We start from the raw sequence: 21,426 nt of genomic DNA, 5'->3' as shown, positions 1-21,426 counted from the left end.
TTTCATCTGACAGGAAACAGGAAACAGGAGGACCAGAGGGAAAGAACGAAATTAAGGAAGAAAAAAGAAGGAAAAATAAATGGAGGGAGAAATCAGTGCCAATCACCAGGAGACAGAGGAGAGAGAAGACAGGAAGTAAAGCATCACAGGAACACAAACCGTTCACTTGTCAAACAGCACAGCTCTAAAACATTTCCCCCGTAGACAGACATGCATTCTCACATCACTACAGCAAAGACTTCACAGCCATACATCTGAAATGTAGAGGCTGTCACACCCGCATCTGTTTCACTTGTCTTTGTCTCCACCCCCCACCAGTCTCCCATCTCCCCGCATTATCCCCTGTGTATTTATACCTGTGTTCTCTGTTTGTCTGTTGCCAGTTCGTCTTGTTTTGTGTCAGGTCTTATCAGGGGGTTTCCTGTTTCGCCTGTTCTCAAAAGTCTTTGTTTTCTAGTCTTCCCGGTTCTGATCTTTCTGCCTGTCCTGGTCCTGCTGTTCTGTTCCTGATTGCCCTTGACCTGCCTTGTGCCTGCCCCCTTTGTTATAATAAATATTCTGAGATTGAAACTATCCACTTCCTGTGTCTGCATCTGGGTCTCATCCTGAGTCGTGATAGAGGAGACTAAATACAGGATCAATCAACTACCAATACAGAACAGAGATAATACAGGATCAATCAACTACCAATACAGATCAGATCAGAGATAATACTGGATCAATCAACTACCAATACAGAACAGTTCAGAGATAATACTGGATCAATCAACTACCAATACAGAACAGATCAGAGATAATACTGGATCAATCAACTACCAATACAGAACAGAGATAATACAGGATCAATCAACTACCAATACAGAACAGAGATAATACTGGATCAATCAACTACCAATACAGAACAGAGATAATACAGGATCAATCAACTACCAATACAGAACAGAGATAATACAGGATCAATCAACTACCAATACAGAACAGATCAGAGATAATACTGGATCAATCAACTACCAATACAGAACAGATCAGAGATAATACAGGATCAATCAACTACCAATACAGAACAGAGATAATACAGGATCAATCAACTACCAATACAGAACAGAGATAATACAGGATCAATCAACTACCAATACAGAACAGAGATAATACTGGATCAATCAACTACCAATACAGAACAGAGATAATACAGGATCAATCAACTACCAATACAGAACAGAGATAATACTGGATCAATCAACTACCAATACAGAACAGATCAGAGATAATACTGGATCAATCAACTACCAATAGAGAACAGATCAGAGATAATACAGGATCAATCAACTACCAATACAGAACATAGATAATACAGGATCAATCAACTACCAATACAGAACAGAGATAATACAGGATCAATCAACTACCAATACAGAACAGATCAGAGATAATACTGGATCAATCAACTACCAATACAGAACAGAGATAATACAGGATCAATCAACTACCAATACAGAACAGAGATAATACTGGATCAATCAACTACCAATACAGAACAGATCAGAGATAATACTGGATCAATCAACTACCAATACAGAACAGATCAGAGATAATACAGGATCAATCAACTACCAATACAGAACAGAGATAATACAGGATCAATCAACTACCAATACAGAACAGAGATAATACAGGATCAATCAACTACCAATACAGAACAGAGATAATACAGGATCAATCAACTACCAATACAGAACAGATCAGAGATAATACAGGATACAAAGTCAAAGGATTCTCACCCGGTGAATGGACTTGTGAATGCACAAATAGCACATGAACATACATTTCAGTAGCGAACTCACCAGCGGTCTGTTCTTCTTGTTATAAGACAGGATGATGGCCAGTATTTCCTTCAACAACACCCTACAGAGATACACATTACAGCTGGATTCCTTCAACAACACCCTACAGAGATACACATTACAGCTGGATTCCTTCAACAACACCCTACAGAGATACACATTACAGCTGGATTCCTACAACAACACCCTACAGAGATACACATTACAGCTGGATTCCTACAACAACACCCTACAGAGATACACATTACAGCTGGATTCCTACAACAACACCCTACAGAGATACACATTACAGCTGGATTCCTTCAACAACACCCTACAGAGATACACATTACAGCTGGATTCCTTCAACAACACCCTACAGATACACATTACAGCTGGATTCCTTCAACAACACCCTACAGATACACATTACAGCTGGATTCCTTCAACAACACCCTACAGATACACATTACAGCTGGATTCCTTCAACAACACCCTACAGAGATACACATTACAGCTGGATTCCATCAACAACACCCTACAGAGATACACATTACAGCTGGATTCCTTCAACAACACCCTACAGAGATACACATTACAGCTGGAATCCTTCAACAACACCCTACAGAGATACACATTACAGCTGGATTCCTTCAACAACACCCTACAGAGATACACATTACAGCTGGATTCCTACAACAACACCCTACAGAGATACACATTACAGCTGGATTCCTTCAACAACACCCTACAGAGATACACATTGCAGCTGAATTCCTTCAACAACACCCTACAGAGATACACATTACAGCTGGATTCCTTCAACAACACCCTACAGATACACATTACAGCTGGATTCCTTCAACAACACCCTACAGAGATACACATTACAGCTGGATTCCTTCAACAACACCCTACAGAGATACACATTACAGCTGGATTCCTTCAACAACACCCTACAGATACACATTACAGCTGGATTCCTTCAACAACACCCTACAGAGATACACATTACAGCTGGATTCCTTCAACAACACCCTACAGATACACATTACAGCTGGATTCCTTCAACAACACCCTACAGAGATACACATTACAGCTGGATTCCTTCAACAACACCCTACAGAGATACACATTAAAGCTGGATTCCTACAACAACACCCTACAGAGATACACATTACAGCTGGATTCCTTCAACAACACCCTACAGATACACATTACAGCTGGATTCCTTCAACAACACCCTACAGAGATACACATTACAGCTGGATTCCTTCAACAACACCCTACAGAGATACACATTACAGCTGGATTCCTTCAACAACACCCTACAGAGATACACATTACAGCTGGATTCCTTCAACAACACCCTACAGATACACATTACAGCTGGATTCCTTCAACAACACCCTACAGAGATAGACATTACAGCTGGATTCCTTCAACAACACCCTACAGAGATACACATTACAGCTGGATTCCTTCAACAACACCCTACAGAGATACACATTACAGCTGGATTCCTTCAACAACACCCTACAGAGATACACATTACAGCTGAATTCCTTCAACAACACCCTACAGAGATACACATTACAGCTGGATTCCTTCAACAACACCCTACAGAGATAGGTATTCAGTCTCACCACTAGTCCAGTAGTACTACATTATATATCAGTCTCACCACTAGTCCAGTAGTACTACATTAGATATCAGTCTCACCACCACTACATTAGATATGTAGTACCCCACGGTGCGTGCCCGTGTGTTCAGGTTGATGTGTCGCAGCACAGCCCCGTGGACTAGCGCCCCCTGCAGGAAGTTAACGTTTCCTACAAGCACCTTACTTAGACCCATCTTCATCAGGGCCTTGGGCCTCTCCAGACTGGCACAGCACACACCTGGAGAGAGAGCGAGAGAGGGGAGACAGAGGGGAAAGATATAGAGAGAGAGATATAGAGGGAGTGAGAGATAGAAAGTGAGAGGGAGAGAAATAGCGAGAGGGAGAGAGAAAGAGAGGAAGAGGGGAAGAGAGAAAGAGAGGGAGAGAGAAAGAGATTCAGGAGAGAGAAAGAGAGGGAGAGAGAAAGAGATTCAGGAGAGAGAAAGAGAGGGAGAGAGAAAGAGAGGAAGAGAGAAAGAGAGGGGAGAGAGGGGAGAGAGGAAGAGAGGGAGAGAGAAAGAGAGGAAGAGAGAAAGAGAGGAAGAGAGAAAGAGATTCAGGAGAGAGAGGATAAACATCGTAAGGAGAAATAAAGAGGAGACCTTGTCATCAAGTGTTCAGGGTCCATTTACTAGTGATCTACACCACACAGTCCCAGGGTTGAAACCACAGTGGAGATGTCATAGTCATTACTGATTACCTGTTAAACATGACCTACACATCTCTGGGAACAATCTCTGGTTCTCTCCAAACACAGCCTCACTACAGTACATGGGCTCCCGAGTGGGGCAGCGGTCTAAGGCACTGCATCTCAGTGCTAGAGGCGTTACTACAGACCCTGGTTTGATTCCAGGCTGTATCACATCCGGCTGTGATTGGGAGTCCCATAGGGCGGTGCACAATTGGCCCAGTGTCGTCCAGGTTTGGCCGTCATTGTACCGTAAATAAGAATTTGTTTTCAACTGACTTGCCTAGTTAAATAAAATAATTCTGCATCAAGGAGCTTCACATATGTGAAGCAGACCAGGGTCCTATCCTATTTAAGATGTGCTTGATTGAGCTTGCCTGTTGAAATGGACTAAAATAGCCAACTGGTCCTCCAGGCAGACTGAAGCAAACGCTCACAGTATCTGAAAGATTTCAAATAGTAAATCAAGTCAGATGCAAACTTTAAAAGGAATTACGTTAAAATCTCCCTCAGGTTTTTCTTGCGATTCATGTTTTCCAGAAACTCGTAAATATCTGCTCCGAATGATGATTCAAAGACGTCTGCAAGGAGAACGGGGTGTCAGTTACGACATGACACCTTGAGTTTGAAAACATCTATTTTGGTTATTGAACTACAGTAAATCTAGTGGATTAACACCCGGTAACGGAAATGTGGTACGTAATTACATCATGGGTCCCTGATCTGTCCTACACACAAATGCTTAATTACAAATATGAATGTCATTCTCTGCTTGTTTCACAAGTTTATACAGCACAGCACAGTATAATAGAGCACAGTAGGGTACATTAGCATAGAGTAGAGGACAGTAGGGTACAGTACGTTTAGTTCAGTAGAGTATAGTTCAGTATAGTTCAGTAGAGTATAGTTCAGTAGAGTTCAGTAGAGTATAGTTCAGTATAGTTCAGTATAGTTCAGTATAGTTCAGTAGAGTATAGTTCAGTAGAGTTCAGTAGAGTATAGTTCAGTATAGTTCAGTATAGTTCAGTATAGTTCAGTAGAGTATAGTTCAGTAGAGTATAGTTCAGTATAGTTCAGTATAGTTCAGTACAGTATAGTTCAGTATAGTTCAGTAGAGTATAGTTCAGTATAGTTCAGTAGAGTATAGTTCAGTATAGTTCAGTAGAGTATAGTTCAGTAGAGTTTAGTAGAGTTCAGTTCAGTACAGTATAGTTCAGTACAGTAGAGTTCAGTAGAGTTCAGTTCAGTACAGTATAGTTCAGTAGAGTATAGTTCAGTAGAGTTCAGTAGAGTATAGTTCAGTATAGTTCAGTACAGTATAGTTCAGTAGAGTACAGTTCAGTACAGTATAGTTCAGTAGAGTATAGTTCAGTAGAGTTCAGTAGAGTATAGTTCAGTATAGTTCAGTACAGTATAGTTCAGTATAGTTCAGTACAGTATAGTTCAGTAGAGTTCAGTTCAGTACAGTATAGTTCAGTATGGTATAGTTCAGTAGAGTTCAGTAGAGTATAGTTCAGTATAGTTCAGTACAGTATAGTTCAGTAGAGTACAGTTCAGTACAGTATAGTTCAGTAGAGTATAGTTCAGTAGAGTACAGTTCAGTACAGTATAGTTCAGTAGAGTATAGTTCAGTACAGTATAGTTCAGTAGAGTACAGTTCAGTACAGTATAGTTCAGTAGAGTATAGTTCAGTACAGTATAGTTCAGTAGAGTATAGTTCAGTACAGTTCAGTACAGTATAGTTCAGTAGAGTATAGTTCAGTAGAGTATAGTTCAGTAGAGTATAGTTCAGTAGAGTTCAGTACAGTATAGTTCAGTACAGTACAGTACTCTATGGTTTAGTAGAGTATAGTAGAGTATAGTTCAGTACAGCAGAGTAGAGTAGAGTATAGTTCAGTACAGTACTCTATAGTTTAGTATAGTACAGTACAGTAGTGTATAGTTCAGTACAGTACAGTATAGTTCAGTAATGTTCAGTAGAGTATAGTTCAGTACCACTCAGGTGTCAGCGACTGCTCATGAGTGTCAATGTGAAAGCAGTGTTTCCTGGGAAAGCAGTTAGTGGTGACTGACACACTGTCAAGAATCCCAATGAAAGAAAACGCGTCAGACACAGAAGAAGAAGAATTCAAAGCATATGTGGGAAGCTGTGGAGGAGAGCAGACCAGTGTCTGCTCACAGGCTGGATGACATCAGAGAGGTGACAAGGCAAAGATACAAACCTCCAAATGGTCACGGGCTACAACAGAACTGCCTGGCCTCAGAGAATGGAGCAGCTACCCCACTCGCTACAGAGATAGCACACAGCGAGAGCACATCTATCGGAGCGGGACGGGCTTGTGCTATATCAAGAAAGGATTGTCATCCCGGGCTTCACAGAGAGAAGAAGTTCTACTACAGATACACAAAAGGTCACATGTGGGCTGACAAAGTGCAGAGAAAGAGCCAAGATGTCGGTGTGGTGGCCGGGCATCAGCCATGTAGGTTCTGTACAGAGAACAAACCAACTCAAAAGAGAGAACCACTTGTCATCACACCTTTACCTAAGGGTCCGTGGCAGAAGATCACAGCCAACCTGTGTGAGCTAGAGTACACGAAATACCTCCTAGTGCTGGACTACTATTCTAGGGACATAGAAATAGCTCACCTGCCCACTCACCTGCCGCTAACCAGCAGGTCATCACCCGCCTCAAAGGTATGTTTGTAAAATGGGGGATATCTACCGAGCTCGCTAGCGACAACGCTACTCAGTTTGTCTGCACTGAGTTCATGGAGTCCAGAAAGAAGTATGATTTCACTCGTACCACCTCCAGTCCCCATTATCCACAGGCAAATGGAGCTGCGGAGAGAGCTGTACAGACAGCTAAGCAAATTCTTAAACAACCAGAACCCACATATGGTTCTGATGTGCTTGCCGAGCTACGCCCCATCAGCACAACAGGAGCAAGCCCAGCACGACAGGACGTCAGATCCGGAAGACGGTCCTGGATGGGGAAACTCCAACCAAAATGCATCAGCCACTGCAGCGTTAAACAGAAGGACCAGTAAGCCAAACAGGCTTACCAGTTCTTCTATAACAAGAAGCATTCAATTACACCCTGGACAGATTGATATCCTACGTTGTGGAAAAACTGAACACGGCACCGTTGCTCGGAGAAACAGGTGGATACCTTCGGGATTTTCCAGAGTCACCTACTACAGAGAGACAGAACAACGATAGAGTCACCCAGTCTACCAGTGAGGACAGCACACAGGCCCCACCTGTGAGCAAGCCAACTCCCATACCCTCGCTCAGTCCACCACCTCAGCCAGCCTCACTACAACTGGTGAGAATGACCTCCAGAGGTCGAGAGGGAAAACTACAACTGGTGCGAATGACCTCCAGAGGTCGAGAGGGAAAACTACAACTGGTGAGAATGACCTCCAGAGGTCGAGAGGGAAAACTACAACTGGTGAGAATGACCTCCAGAGGTCGAGAGGGAAAACTACAACTGAGAATTCAAGAGAAGCTTGAGAAAATATAAAGAAAAAAAAAAGAGGTATTGGAACAGCAACTGTTTGAGGACAGCATAATCCTCATGTTGCTGTGGACAAAGGGCTGTCTACCCCCATTGTCCTAGTTGACACAGTTATGTGTATTGTCGTTAAAGAAAAACAACATTTATGGGACTATGTTACAAAAAATATATATGTTATTGAAATACAAATAGTTTGTATTGAATCGGTCCACAGGGTGAATATTTGTATTAAGTAGAGTAGTTTTAATTTCTCTCAGAAAAGGGGAGATGTAGTGATGTCTGTTAGATATCTCCGTTAATTGATTGGTTATGCGTGTCATCGTTATAATCGGATATCACTAACCTAGCAATGAGGACTAGCACGTAGTAGCTTGGTGGACTGCATGTTAATTGTCTGATTTAAGAGTTATTAAATGTAACTAAATCGGATAATTCATTTGCCTGGTTGTTGTTGTTTGTCATCATCCGGCCCAGATTTTGTTTTGACAATAGAACAGTTTTAATCAGCCTTCTTTCCTTCTCCCTCCTACCCCGTCAGAAGTTTTTGTGTCAGTCCATCCTGACCACACGTGCATCTATTTACAAAACAATGGGAAGGAAGGAAGGATCTCTCTGGAATTTAAAGGCACACGTGACTCTGTGTTTTGATTTAGATTTAAAATTTGTAAACAACATTCATGTAATCTTACTACTTTAGGAAACAAAATGACAAAAACTAGAGTCGTAATGCAAACATTGAGTGCTGTTAATAATAATAAGTTAAAGTTGTTGAACTGATCTGATAAAAGACAAGGGTATACATGATGGTGCTTTGGCGCCACCAAGTGGAGAGATCCCTCCATAACAAAGATTACACCGTTTTTCCCAATTGTTTACAAACTAAAATTGGAACTTGAAACACAATCACCGAAACTTGAAACTCATGTACCAAATCCCTAAACCAAGTCTGCAAAATTGCAAGCACAATTCCTGCTTTGTCATGCTGGAGGGTCATGTCAGGATGAGCCTGCAGGAAGGGTACCACATGAGAGAGGAGGATGTCTTCCCTGTAACGCACAGCGTTGAGATTGCCTGCAATGACAACAAGCTCAGTCCGATGATGCTGTGACACACCACCCCAGACCATGACAGACCCTCCACCTCCAAATCGATCCCGCTCCAGAGTACAGGCCTCGGTGTAACGCTCATTCCTCCGACGATAAACGCAAATCCGACCATCACCCCTGGTGAGACAAAACTGCGACTCATCAGAGAAGAGCACTTTTTGCCAGTCCTGTCTGGTCCAGAGACGGTAGGTTTGTGCCCATAGGCGACATTGTTGCCGGTGACGTCTGGTGAGGACCTGCCTTACAACAGGCCTACAAGCCCTCAGTCCAGCCTCTCTCAGCCTATTGCAGACAGTCTGAGCACTGATGGAGGGACTGTGCGTTCCTAGGGTAACTCGGGCAGTTGTTGTCACCATCCTGTACCTGTCCCGCAGGTGTGATGTTCGGATGTACCGATCCTGTGCAGGTGTTGTTACACGTGGTCTGCCACTGCGAGGACGATCAGCTGTCCGTCCTGTCTCCCTGTAGCGCTGTCTTAGGCATCTCACATTACGAACATTGCAATTTATTGCCCTGGCCACGTCTGCAGTCCTCATGCCTCCTTGCAGCATGCCTAAGGCCCGTTCACACAGATGAGTAGGGACCCTAGGTATCTTTCTTTTGGTGTTTTTCAGAGTCAGTAGAAAGGCCTCTTTAGTGTCCTAAAATGTCATAACTGTGACCTTAATTGTTTACCGTCTGTAAGCTGTTAGTGTCTTAATGGCCTCCCTGTGGCTCAGTTGGTAGAGCATGGTGTTTGCAACGCCAGGGTTGTGGGTTAGATTCCCACGGGGGGCCAGTACAAAAAAAAAGCATTAAATGAAACGTATGCATTCACTACTGTAAGTCCCTCTGGATAAAAGCGTCTGCTAAATGACTAAAATGTTAATGACTGTTCCGCATGTTCATTAATTGTTTATGGTTCAGTGTTTTTCAGAATCAGTAGAAATGCCTCTTTAGGAGCCTAAGTTTTCACAACTGTGACCTTAATTGCCTATCGTCTGTAAGCTGTTAGTGTCTTAACGACCGTTCCACAGGTGCATGTTCATTAATTGTTTATGGTTCATTGAACAAGCATGGGAAACAGTGTTTAAACCCTTTACAACGAAGATCTGTGAAGTTATTTGGATTTTCCGAATTATCTTTAAAAGACAAGGTCCTGAAAAAGGGACGTTTCTTTTTTTGCTGAGTTTAAATCACACTTTTTGCAAAACACTACACACAGTTCTCTACATCAGGCACAACATTCAAAATTAAAATCTCTTTAGTCCCGTTGGAAAGCAACACCAATCGCAATGCCAAGCTCTATACACCAATTGGCAACACCCACTCCTCATAGGTGTAAACACTTACTGCTGAATTGTTCACTTAGAAATCAGAGCTTTAGCACTATAAAAGGCCACAGATGAGCTCCCCTGTTTTGGAGGAAAATGGAAGTCAATGGTGAAGCAAGAGCTAGAGGTGAAGGAGGAAGAGGAAGGACAGTCGTCGCAGATGAGATCATGACCACATTGGTTGACCATGTGCTCAAGCATGGGTTGAGTATGAGGGAGGCAGGGCAGAGAGTTCAGCCCAACCTGAGTGTCACGTCCTGACCAATATAAGTTGTTATTTTCTATGGTGGAGTGGTCAGGGGGTGTTTTTGTGTGTTCTATGTTTTCTATTTCTATGTTGTAGTTCTAGTTTGTCTATTTCTAGGTTGGGGTTTATTGGGTTGACCTTCAATTGGAGGCAGCTGGTCCTCGTTGCCTCTAATTGGAGGTCATATTTAGTAGGGGTGTTTGTGGGTTATTTGCCTTTGAGTAGTGTGGGTTCTTTTTTTTCTCTTCTGTGTCATGGTTTGTTGTATTTCAAGTTTATGTATGGCATTTAGTTTCACGGTCAATAAATATGTGGAACACAAACGCTGCATCTTGGTCCGCTCCTTATAACAACCGTGACACTGAGCCGTTACACGGTTGCATCTCTCATTCGTACATTCAGAAATGACAGCCGGTAAGCTACCTACCATCTACACTATGTTCTTTATGTATGTATACTGCAGTCCGACATATCAGTAGGCCTATGTTACTCAGTGATTGTTGGCCAATGTTTCAGTAATGTCATTTCATATTGAAATAAAATGGATTATTGTAGCTTACTGTAACCTTCTGCAGAACAGAGACGGCCAGGCCATGGTGGAAGACACCGTCTGTTCCGAACAGGAGACCGCTATTGTGAACATGATGGTGGCAAACAATACCATTAGACTACGACAAATCCAGAAACACATATTTGCAGACAACATAACATTCCCCAGGTGGGCTTGTCTACATTGGACCCTGTATTACAGCACAACCGAATCCGGATGAAACAGGTCTACAGGGTGCCATTTGAGAGAAACTCAGAGGGTTAAAGAACAGCTCTGTGAATATGTGCAAGTAAGTACTATACTGTGAGTGAATTTACTGTCATATCAGCACTGTATAGACACATAACACTGCTGTAATCCAGTGTATTGTGCCTCACCATATTGACTGGTCTAGGTCTGTCACATATTGTCTTGTCTGTTTCAGAGTCGTCGAGCTGGATGACGCTGAAATTCAGCACGTTTATATTTACATTGAGGCTGGCTTCAACCTCGCCAAAAGGGGATGGGGACGGAACATTATTGGCCACCGTGTCATTGTGAATGTCCCTGGACAGCGTGGAGGGAATATCACCATGTGGGCAGCCGTTAGCCAGCAAGGTGTCCTCCATCACCATGCTAACCTTGGTCCCTACAACACCGCCCTCCTCATCACCTTCCTGGACACACTACACGACATCCTCATTCCAGCCGAGCAGAGGGGTGGGGACCAGAGCAGACCAGGTATGTTGTCATCTGGGACAACGTGAGTTTCCACCGGGCTGCTCTGGTCCGCCGCAACTGGTTCATCGACCACCGACAATTTATTGTTCTATACCTTCCACCATATTCCCCATTCCTAAATCCAATTGAAGAGTTTTTTTCCAGCATGGCGATGGAAGGTGTATGACCGCCATCCCCTCACATGCATGCCTCTTCTCCAGGCAATGGCAGATGGATGTGGTGAAGTTGATGTGGGGGCTTTCGGCGGCTGGATCCGTCACTCCAGAAGATTATTTCCCTGCTGTTCAGCCAGGGAGAACATGGCTTGTGATGTAGATGAGGTGCTGTGGCCAGACCAAAATAGGAGGCAGGATGCAGTCTAATGTCTTTCTTACATTTTGCATGTGTTTGTCTTTTTGTGTTTAGAGTTTTGAAAGCATGAACCACTTTCATTTTTTGTTTTGTACAGAAAACTCAACATTCAGTAAGATAACCTCCTGTTGGGTATGGAAAGTGTTACATACAGAACACAAGTGTTAAAAAATACTGCATTTTGGAAATAAATGACAATGTTTTTGTTACTGTATTGCGTTTGTGTTTATTTATGTATATTTGCGTAGGTGTACTGTAACAATCTTTTACAACTGGCTAGTGTCACACTGACAATGGAAAAGGCAGAAACCTACTGCTGGGATATTTGTGTTTTGTGTTGAGCACATTATAAACCTACTGCTGGGATATTCATAGTAGTGTTGAGCACATTAGTGTGGTGTTGGTAGACAAATCTTTCCATATCATTTTGATGCAAAAAAAAACATTTTGGAAAGAGCTAAAACCGTTTTGACTGCAGTGTTTGCTTTTGCTATACATTTGTAGAGGTTTGTTTAGCGTTTTGGGAAAATGGCCCAAAGCTTCAGCAAACACGTGTGAACAATTGAACTGTAAATATCTGCATTTTGGCCTAGTTCAGCATACTGGAACTAAACAAGTAACTCCATGAAATATGATGACCTGAAACGCAAAGGTTAAACCAAAGGCAAATTGCCTATTGATAAAATAAATATAAAGAGGGTAAAAACTACAGTTCCCAACATTTAATCAAGATGATCCTGTGTTGGCTCAAGCCTGATTCCACCTCATTTTAGAGAAATATTTCACTCAAATGTAGCACGTGATATGTTAGATTTAGTTCAGTTTTCTCGTGATTAACCAACATTTCAGGGTTTTTCTCCCCCCCCGGTTATTAAACTAATTGACCGACTTAGGTTGAATTACTTTATTTTTTTTTTAGTTTGGTTGTTTTGTGAGCCTATCTACTTTGAAGAACTACAGTAGTAAAATGATTTGGTCAGACAGCTCTGCAGCATAGGTTACTTAAGCATGCTAGACAAGCAGGATGATTACAGACAGACAGTACAGTATGGGGAGCGTATCAACTATATAAAAGTATGTGGACACGCCTTCAAATTAGTGGATTCGCCTATTTCAGACACACCCATTGCTGACAGATGTATAAAATCAAGCACAAAGCCATGCAATCTCCATAGACAAACATTGGCAGTAGAATGGCCTTACTGAACAGCTTAGTGACTTTCAATTTTGCACCGTCATTGGATGCCAACTTTCCAACAAGTCACTTCGTCAAATTTCTGCCCTGCTAGAGCTCTCCCAGTCAACTGTAAGCGCTTTTATTGTGAAGTGGTAATGTCTAGGGGCAACATCGGCTTAGCCGCAAACTGGTAGGCCACACAAGCTCACAGAAAGGGACCGCTGTCATGACGTTGGCCTGTGGGTAAGGTTTATGACCCCCCCATAAATACCTTTCTCCCTTCCCCTCTCTTTCTGACCCTACTGAAGGACTTGAATAGCCTGTGTTAAATATAGAGAGTCTGGGAACATCAAACAAATGGGGAAAAGGAACCATATTTTGGTAATAAAACCAGTTGGAAATATGCTTGGGAACGTAGTGAGTATGGATGTCAGTTCGGTTGTCATCTGAGACATTATGACTGATGACAGGACAACATAAACTGTACCTGAGAAAGTATACACCCTCTAGTTATCAGAGTAACATGGAATTGTTATGCAATTGAAATGTTTGATATTTAAATTGTTTGTTAGGAGATTAAATGTAATTTTAGCTTCCAAATGAGAGAATTGGGTTTTCATAAGGAAAGTGCCCTGCTTGATCAGTGGCCCACCCCAGTGAAGAGACAGGGGTTATAAACGATGAAACACATCCTTCCCCCTCTCCACTATATAAGCCTTTGACGAAAAGATAACCGTTGTTCCAGTACGTGAGGTCTGCAGCCTCTACGTTAGAAGGACACACAGGTCAAGTACAGAACTAAGCCAACCTCGGCGTGAGCTTTGGTGGCGAATGGTATGAACTTTGAGCTTATTCACTACAGAAGTGATACTTCCTAGCCGTTGAGTTATTGAGTTAGCAGCGGCCGCTGTAGACGTGGGCTAGGAAAGGACGGATGACGGATCCAGTCTAACAACGAACAGACGAAGATACCACCACGTATCCAATTTACCACCAGAGACATTCTTCCGAGGACAGGAAGATCTGTTGGCCAACCCGGCCAGCATCTACGACCAATCTACCGAAGCGCAGCTCAGAGTAAATATTTATTGCATTTTCCTTTTCCAAATGGGCGGTAATTTAGTAATGCATAAGATAATGTATTTACGATAGCATAGCTGCTGTTTCTTCGTTCCTAAGTCTTCCCGCTCTTTCATTCAAGCCCAACCCCCTTTCCTTTGTGTAACCAGCCATCATACAGGTTCCGTCCACCAGGACATTTTCTGTATGACATCATTTGTATTCTGTGTATATGTAATTCTGTGTGATTAGTTTAGGTATTTAGTAAATAAATAATTAAACCCAATTTTGTATTGCTGATTCAACTTGTTAGCCAGTCTTCGTGAAGATAGCCAAGAATTTACAACGTTCATTATGAGACTGAAAATAAGATAAGGGTTAATATTGACTGCTATCGATGTAAAGTATTACTAAGTATTTTAAGAGTTTATTCAGAAGATAACGGCTCTATAAACGTTCTTCCGTGGTGCCCTGACTTTGTAGTTAATTACATTTACATGATTAGCTTAATCAGGTAATATTAATTACAGAGAAAGAATTTTATAGGTTAGCATGTCATATCACTTAATCCGGCATAGCCAAAGACACGACAACGCCGAGTGATGAAGTGTGTAAAAGTTGTCTGTCCTCGGTTGCAACAATCACTACCGAGTTCCAAACTGCCTCTGGAAGCAACATCAGCACAATAACTGTTCGTCCGGAGCTTCATTAAATGGGTTTCCATGGCCGAGCAGCCACATACAAATCTAAGATCACCATACGCAATGCCGGGCGTTGGCTGAAGTGGTGTAAAGCTTGCAGCCATTGGACTCTGGAGTAGTGGAAACTCATTCTCTGGAGTGATTAATCACGCTTCACCATCGGCAGTCTGACAAATGAATATGGGTTTGGCGGATGCCAGGAGAAAGCCTACCTGCCCCAATGCATAGTGCCAACTGTAAAGTTTGGTGGAGGAGGAATAATGTACTGAAGCTGTTTTTCATGGTTCGGCCTAGGCCCCTCAGTTCCAGTGAAGGGGAATCTTCATGCTACAGCATACAGTCACATTCTAGATTATTCTGTTCTTTCAACTTTGTGATAACAGTTTGGGGAAGGCCGTTTCTTGTTTCAGCATAACAATGCCCCCGTGCACAAAGCGAGGTCCATAAAGAAATGGCTGGTTGAGATCGGTGTGGAAGAACTTGACTGGCCTGCACAGAGCCCTGACATCAACCCCATCTAACACCTTTGGGATGATGTTCTTGTGGCTGAATGGAAGCAAGTTCCCGCAGCAATGTTCTAACATCTAGTGGAAAGCCTTCCCAGAAGAGTGGAGGCTGTTATAGCAGCAAAGGGGGGACCAACTCTATATTAATGCCCATGATTTTGGAATTAGATGTTCGATAAGGAGGCGTCCACATACTTTTGGTTATGTAGTGTATATAACGTTAGGTTTGGCTGGCAGACTGCTTCTGCTTGAGCAGAGATGAGATGATGACTTTATGGAATGAAAAATAATAAATAAATCAATATACAAACAAACAAATAAAAACCCACTTGAAATATTCTATTATTTTATAGTAATTTCCTATTGATGTCTACCCAATGTGGATCTGACAGAGACAAGGGAATATTTTCAATGTTTTGAATGATTTTTTTGCTTTGGAATTTACATTGAAAAGCTTTATTTCATAATAAACCAAACCAACCTTAAAAAAAAAGCACTTATCGCTCAGCATTAGTTTTCATCCAAAAACAATGAGGGACCACATCTTAAGTTGGAGCAGAATTTAACACAACACATGTTTTTAAAGACTTCGGCTCAGGGGACGGTTTCTCTTTGGTATAATAGGCAGATCTGACAGAGAAACTTGTTTCTCTGATCTTCTTACACCCTGGCAGGGGAGTGTACAGACCAAGGGCTGCCCACCCACTGGCTTCATCAAAAAATATTCGGATAAAACAATTACATTTAAATTCCAATGAATTTGGCTAAGATACATTAATCATAAAGTCGAATTCAGTTCACAACATTTAGTCAATAAAGATTTTCGTCAAATAAAACTTTGATTGTAAAAAGTTTCATGTCTGACTTAAAAGATAGATGTTTTCTTGTCCTCCGTGGTGAAGTCGGCCTCGTTGCCCTTCTGGTAGTCTGCCGCCGGTGTCTGGCACACATCCCAGTCCGGCTCAGAGCACCTCTTCTTGGAGGAGGCATGGAGGCTTCCCCGGTGGCTGATCTTCAGCACCCGGATGGCTATCAGGTAAAAGATCTCACACACGTTTAGCACTATACAAACAGCCGACGCCCCTACCATGAAGTAGGTGAACACCCTCTTCTCTGTGGGCCGGCCGATGTAGCAATCCACCTGGTTAGGACAAGGCCAAAGGTCGCATATGACGCGTCGCGGCAGGTCAAAGTTGTTGTAGATGAGATGCAGGAGGTAGAGGAACGCCACCTCGATGGCCGTCTTGAAGAAGAGGTTGAGGAGATATGTCCACCAGAGTCCTCCGTGCTTCTGTCCTGTGTTGTCGTAGAGACGGGCGTTCTCACCGTGTGTGATGCGGTACTTGCGCTCGCGTTCTTCGCGGTACGCTACGTGCATCACGACCATGAAAGAGGGACAGGTGATGAAGATGAGCTGGAGTGCCCAGATCCTGGTGTGGGAGACAGGGAAGAAGTGGTCGTAACAGGCGTTGGCGCAGCCGGGTTGGCGGGTGTTGCAGTCAAAGTCTTTCTGATCGTCAATCCAGACACGTTCCGCGGCCACGACGAAGACCATGACTCGAAACACGAAGACCACGGAGAGCCAGATGCGTCCGAATACGGTGGAGTATTTATTGACCCCGCTAAGCAGGGCCTCTAACGTCTTCCAGTCCATGGTGAGATTGGAGTGGGATGCCTTCTTTCACCGCTGAACATTCACCAGGATGCGTGGATGAGCTTCTGTCTTTGGACTTTAATGGAAAGCTGGAGGACGAAGAGAAGGTGATGAATTAATAAGTGTGTGAACAACCATGGTATGGATTGAGCCAGTCCATCCTCCATTTCAGGGAAAGGGAACTACCTAAAATAAAGATCCTGACTTAACACTGGCATCGCCATTGAATGCCCTACTGGATGGCTACAGATTGATAGGTAGAAAAGCTTTGTAAATAAAGTTTTAAACATCATGAAAAGTATACCGGCTGAAGAACATATAATACAACTCTTTAATGTCACATAGAAATACATTACTTCTGGGTGCTAAAGTCTTTTCTTTTAAAAAAGATCTGTTCACAGCTTTTTTTATTTAGACTCTGATCAAACTTTTCATCCAAATCCCCCTGTGTCTCTCTTTCCATCTTCTGAAGCTGCTGCTTTATCAAAACACTCTTTGCCTTCCATCAAGAGTCTAATGCTCACAAAATCACATTTTGTTGTTGCAGGATTTCATAGAACATCTTGGGCATAGACGTCAGTTCAACATCTAGTTTTGATTTACATTTGGTTGAGTTGTCAATGTAAAATCAACCAAAACAATTTCAGTATGTCATTGTGATTTAGGTTAAAAGACAAAATGCCTTCATGTTGATTACCTTTTTGCAAATCCAATCAGTTTTCATCATTGATATAACGTCATCACATTGATTGTTGTGGTTGAAATGACGTGGAAACAACATGGAATGATATTCAAAAACAAGTAAATGATCATTTGCTTGTTGCTGAATACAGATCCTTTTGAGGCATTTGGAAGGTCATGTTAAAATGTTGTCCTTCAAACACAAAAGTGACTCGTATCAATATTACTTATTGATTAATAGCCCTACTTACAGTTGTTTCAGATCACTGAGCTGACGTTCCGTCCATCTTAGCTTGGCCGTCTCTCTGTTCCAACTTCAGTCTGATTTGACTATTGAATGCCGGGGCTTAATAACAAGGGCCGGTCTATGTCTGGACACTGTGGTTTAAACCACACTCTGGAGGTGTGGTACGCAAGCTTTGGAATCAGTTCAGCTCTTTGTCACTAGCCAGTTAGTGATGCAATACCCTATTCAAATCAAATGCACTATCAATATTGGAGTTGTCACGGTGACTAAGTGTCCCCCACACACAGATGAGTATGGTTTGGTATCACCCTACGTCTGCCTAGACGCCCTCCTGTATCCGGCCCTGACAGATTTCGAGATAAACATGATTCCAAACAGGAAAGCTGATCGTTTAAATGCCAGGACAGCTGGAGCCATGGTACGGCGGTACCAGGATGTAGACATAGGGCACTCCAGTCCCACAGAGAACTGATATGGTGACCACTATGGTGATTCATATTATTCTATTATATATTTTTTTGATACTCAAACAAATCTGCGTTGTAGGTACACTCAGCCTAACTAAAGCGGTGTTCACGCCCAGCACAGAATTTTTTAAAATGAAATGTATGAAATTGTATGAAATGTATGCATTCACTACTGTAAGTCGCTCTGGATAAGAGCGTCTGCTAAATGACTAAATTGTAAATGTAAAATGCATTCAGCAATGTACACTTGTACATTTACATTTGAGTCATTCAGCAGACAAAGACACCTCTTATCTAGACTGACTAGACAGTTCATTCAGCTAGGGAAGGTGTCACGGACTGGGTAGACTTCACGGACTGGTCAGACTTCACGGACTGGGCAGACTTCACGGACTGGGCAGACTTCACGGACTGGGCAGACTTCACGGACTGGTCAGACTTCACGGACTGGGCAGACTTCACGGACTGGGCAGACTTCACGGACTGGGCAGACTTCACGGACTGGGCAGACTTCACGGACTGGTCAGACTTCACGGACTGGGCAGACTTCACGGACTGGGCAGACTTCACGGACTGGTCAGACTTCACGGACTGGGCAGACTTCACGGACTGGGCAGACTTCACGGACTGGGCAGACTTCACGGACTGGGCAGATCACTTAGTTCCATCCTAATGCTGCCAACCTGTACATTAAACTATTATTTAATTCATTTCTTTATCAAGGTGTGTCATTTTGTGGTTCTCTTTCATTGCAGGTGTGTTTGCAAGCTGCATGCCACGTGCACAAGGGGGGAAAAAAATACTTTATTACATTAAGATCCATGTGATATTCTTTTAGAGGGACTCTTGAGCAAACTTTATTCAAAGTTTATACATCACGTATGATCATTGTCTGTGAGATTGTTTCATAAAATATGTGAGCCATTTAATGAATGTAGCCTTCCCTGTAGCTCAGTTGGTAGAGCAAGGTTGTGGGTTCAATTCCCACGGGGGGCCAGCACAGAAAAATAAAATAAAATTATGAAATGTATGCATTCACTACTGTAAGTCGCTCTGGATAAGAGTGTCTGCTAAATGACTAAAATGTGACATTGTTTAAAGTGTTAAGCGAAACTACTTAATTCAATACCTTCTAGTGGAACACAGTTTCTCTTCCTGTGGTGGTAGCAGACAGTATGTCCTATAAATGGTTGCTGGAATGAATGAGAGGCTTTGGATCCAATCTGATTTACTATAAATTGTTTTTGTGCCCAATAGATCCAAGTCCAAATTACATAAGTTGAAAATCATTATGATATTTTAGCTGAAATTGAAAAAAAAAAAACATTTATATTTACAGAAGACAAAGAAAATAGTTCATAGGTCATATTAAAATGTTTTATTTCAAATTAGAACAATCTTTATGCTTGAAATTATATTACACATGGTATCAAAGAGCATATCAATAACTGAAGACTACAAATCAATCAATAAAATGTATTTATAAAGCCCTTCTTACACCAGCTGATGTCACAAAGTGCTGTACTGAATCCCAGCCTAAAACCCCAAACAGCAAGCAATGCAGGTGTAGAAGCACAGTGGCTAGGAAAAACTCCCTAGAAAGGCAGGAACCTAGGAAGAAACCTAGAGAGGAACCAGGCTCTGAGGGGTAGCCAGTCCTCTTCTGGCTGTGCCGGGTGGACATTATAACAGTACATGGCCAAGATGTTAAAACTTTCATAAATGACCAGCAGGGTCAAATAATAATAATCACAGTGGTTGTCGAGGATGCAACAAGTCAGCACCTCAAGAGTAAATGTCAGTTGGCTTTTCATAGCCGATCATTCAGAGTTAGAGACAGCAGTTAGAGACAGTCCACCTGTCCCCAGTCCAAATAACAGATACCATGTCATTCTCTAATAATGAATGACTAAACATGTCAAAAAGACCTCACATTTTGTCAGTGACTTTACAAACAACATTTTGGAGTATCAGACTCCTTGAAATGTATCTTTATAGTCTTAACAGTACATGTGCCTTTGACACAGACATGACAGAATGGTGTCACAGACATGACAGAATGGACTCCCGAGTGGCGCAGCTGTTAAAGTCACTGCATCTCAGTGCTAGAGGCGTCACTACAGACCCTGGTTCGATTTCAGTCTGTATCACAACCTTTCCGTGATTGGGAGTCCCATAGGGTGGCGCACAATTGGCTCAGAGTCGTCCAGGTTAGTGTTTGGCCGGGGTAGGCCGTCATTGTAAATAAGAATTTGTTCTTATCTCACTTGCCTCGTTAAATAAAGGTTAAATTAATACAAATCAAAACATGTAAATAAACAATGGTTCCACAGACATGACAGAATGGTTTCACAGACATGGTAGAGTGCTCTCACAGACATGACAGAGTGGTCTCACAGACATGACAGAGTGGTCTCACAATTAAGCAATGGCTTTTTTCTGGCCACTCTTCCTTAAATCCCAGCTCTGTGGAGTGTACGGCTTAAAGTGGTCCTATGGACAGATACTCCAATCTCCACTGTGGAGCTTTGCAGCTCCTTCAGGGTTATCTTTGGTGTCTTTGTCGCCTCTGGTTAATGTCCTCCTTGCCTGGTCCGTGAGTTTTGGTGGGCGGCCCTCTCTTGGCAGGTTTGTTGTGGTGCCATATTCTTTCCATTTTTTAATAATGGATTTAATGGTGCTCTGTGGGATGTTCAAAGTTTCAGATATTTTTTTATAACCCAACCCTGATCTGGGACAGGGGTCACTGGGGACAGGGGTCACTGGGACAGGGGTCACTGGGACAGGGGTCACTGGGGACAGGGTTCACTGGGGACAGGGGTCACTGGGACAGGGGTCACTGGGTTAGGGTTCACTGGGACAGGGGTCACTGGGACAGGGGTCACTGGGGACAGGGGTCACTGGGACAGGGGTCACTGGGGACAGGGTTCACTGGGGACAGGGGTCACTGGGGACAGG

General features: G+C 42.7%; 1 protein-coding gene and 1 long non-coding RNA gene across 2 annotated transcripts; both read right to left on the bottom strand.

Moving 5' to 3' along the window:
- Positions 1–12,186: 12,186 nt before the first annotated feature.
- On the bottom strand, positions 12,187–13,437 carry LOC123730946 (uncharacterized). Its single transcript, XR_006762434.1, has 2 exons — positions 12,331–13,437; positions 12,187–12,286 (listed from the first exon to the last, which is right to left on the bottom strand). It is a non-coding gene; the product is annotated as an uncharacterized lncRNA (long non-coding RNA).
- A 2,311-nt stretch (positions 13,438–15,748) lies between these two features.
- LOC106589080 (gap junction beta-3 protein) lies at positions 15,749–18,291 on the bottom strand. Its single transcript, XM_014178757.2, has 2 exons — positions 18,006–18,291; positions 15,749–17,162 (listed from the first exon to the last, which is right to left on the bottom strand). Exon 2 carries the CDS (start codon positions 17,071–17,073, stop codon positions 16,285–16,287), a length of 789 nt encoding a protein of 262 aa, XP_014034232.1. The 5' UTR covers positions 17,074–17,162; positions 18,006–18,291; the 3' UTR covers positions 15,749–16,284.
- Between the last annotated feature and the right edge of the window lie 3,135 nt (positions 18,292–21,426).

The sequence above is a fragment of the Salmo salar genome, chromosome ssa27 (assembly GCF_905237065.1).
Source record: "Salmo salar chromosome ssa27, Ssal_v3.1, whole genome shotgun sequence".
Taxonomy (NCBI): Eukaryota; Metazoa; Chordata; class Actinopteri; order Salmoniformes; family Salmonidae; genus Salmo; species Salmo salar.
The sequence above is the reverse complement of the archived record's forward strand: the minus strand, read 5'-3'. Positions and strand labels throughout refer to the sequence as shown.